Below are 952 nucleotides of genomic sequence, written 5' to 3' on the forward strand. Positions count from 1 at the left end.
AGAGAGAGAGGCTAACCATCTAAGTAACTAGCTGACTTGGCTGCTTGTTATTAGCATAACAGAAAGACTAACTTTATTTCTAGACTCTTCTATAAGTTGCTAGTGTGTGTGTGTTCATCTATACACCTAACATCCTCCCTCAAACTAATGGGCACTGCCTGCTCTACTCTTAGTTTTTCTCTGTATTTCGATTAGAACATCAGCTATTTCTCTAAATTATGCTTCGGTGCTACTTCTTGAGACAACATCTTGTTTTTTACTTGCCCAAGATATCAGGTTCGGACCCAGGTAGATGCAGAAACCATTGGTGGACTTTCTATCATCAATATCATTACCCTAGTCAGAGTCGCAAAACCCATAAATTCTGAAATCCTCAGTTTTTCTAAATATTAACCCATGATCTATGGAGCTAGATAGGTACCTCAATATCCTTTTGACTGCTTTTCAGTGAATCTGAAGTGGTTCATGCATGAATTGGGCAGCTTTGTTTACTGTAAAGGTGATGTCAAGCCTAGAAATGGTTGTATATTGCAGCCCACCAATGATTGACCTGTATAGTTGTGAATTATGAACTTTGGCGTCACCTGATACAGAAAGTTTTAGTGCTAAAGTCATAGGGGTCAGCATGCCTTTTGCATCACTCATGGCAGCATTCTTCAGCAAATCCTTTATGTACTTTGTTTGACTGAGTACAACTGAATTGTCTGGTTGATTTCTGACCTCAATTCCAAGAAAATAGCTCATTTCGCCTAAATCCTTGAGTGAGAAGACACTATGCAGCTAAGAGGCCAGTTGCTAAATTTCTAACTGAGAGCTTCCAGTTATGAGGATATCATCCACATATACTAGAATGAAGGTTGACGATTGATCAGTGAATTTTGTAAAGTAAGAAACATCAGATCTTGTGTTCTTGAAGCCAAATTGATTGAATGTAGAGTTGAAATTTGTAAAC

General features: G+C 38.2%; 1 protein-coding gene across 1 annotated transcript; it reads right to left on the reverse strand.

Annotated features, from left to right (window-relative positions):
• Window positions 1-216: 216 nt before the first annotated feature.
• LOC112777970 (uncharacterized mitochondrial protein AtMg00810-like) lies at window positions 217-744 on the reverse strand. The gene is made up of 2 exons (XM_025822347.1): window positions 493-744; window positions 217-336 (listed from the first exon to the last, which is right to left on the reverse strand). The coding sequence occupies exons 1-2, from the start codon at window positions 742-744 to the stop codon at window positions 217-219; spliced, it is 372 nt and encodes a 123-aa protein (XP_025678132.1).
• Window positions 745-952: the final 208 nt, after the last annotated feature.

This window comes from Arachis hypogaea, chromosome 19 (assembly GCF_003086295.3).
Source record: "Arachis hypogaea cultivar Tifrunner chromosome 19, arahy.Tifrunner.gnm2.J5K5, whole genome shotgun sequence".
NCBI classification, from domain to species: Eukaryota; Viridiplantae; Streptophyta; class Magnoliopsida; order Fabales; family Fabaceae; genus Arachis; species Arachis hypogaea.

Coding starts and splice junctions, on each gene's coding strand:
- LOC112777970 (XM_025822347.1), bottom strand. CDS start 744: ATGAGCTATTTTCTTGGAATTGAGGTCAGAAATCAACCAGACAATTCA. Junction 337..492: donor GGCTTGACATCACCTTTACA/GTAAACAAAGCT, acceptor GACTCTGACTAG/GGTAATGATATTGATGATAG.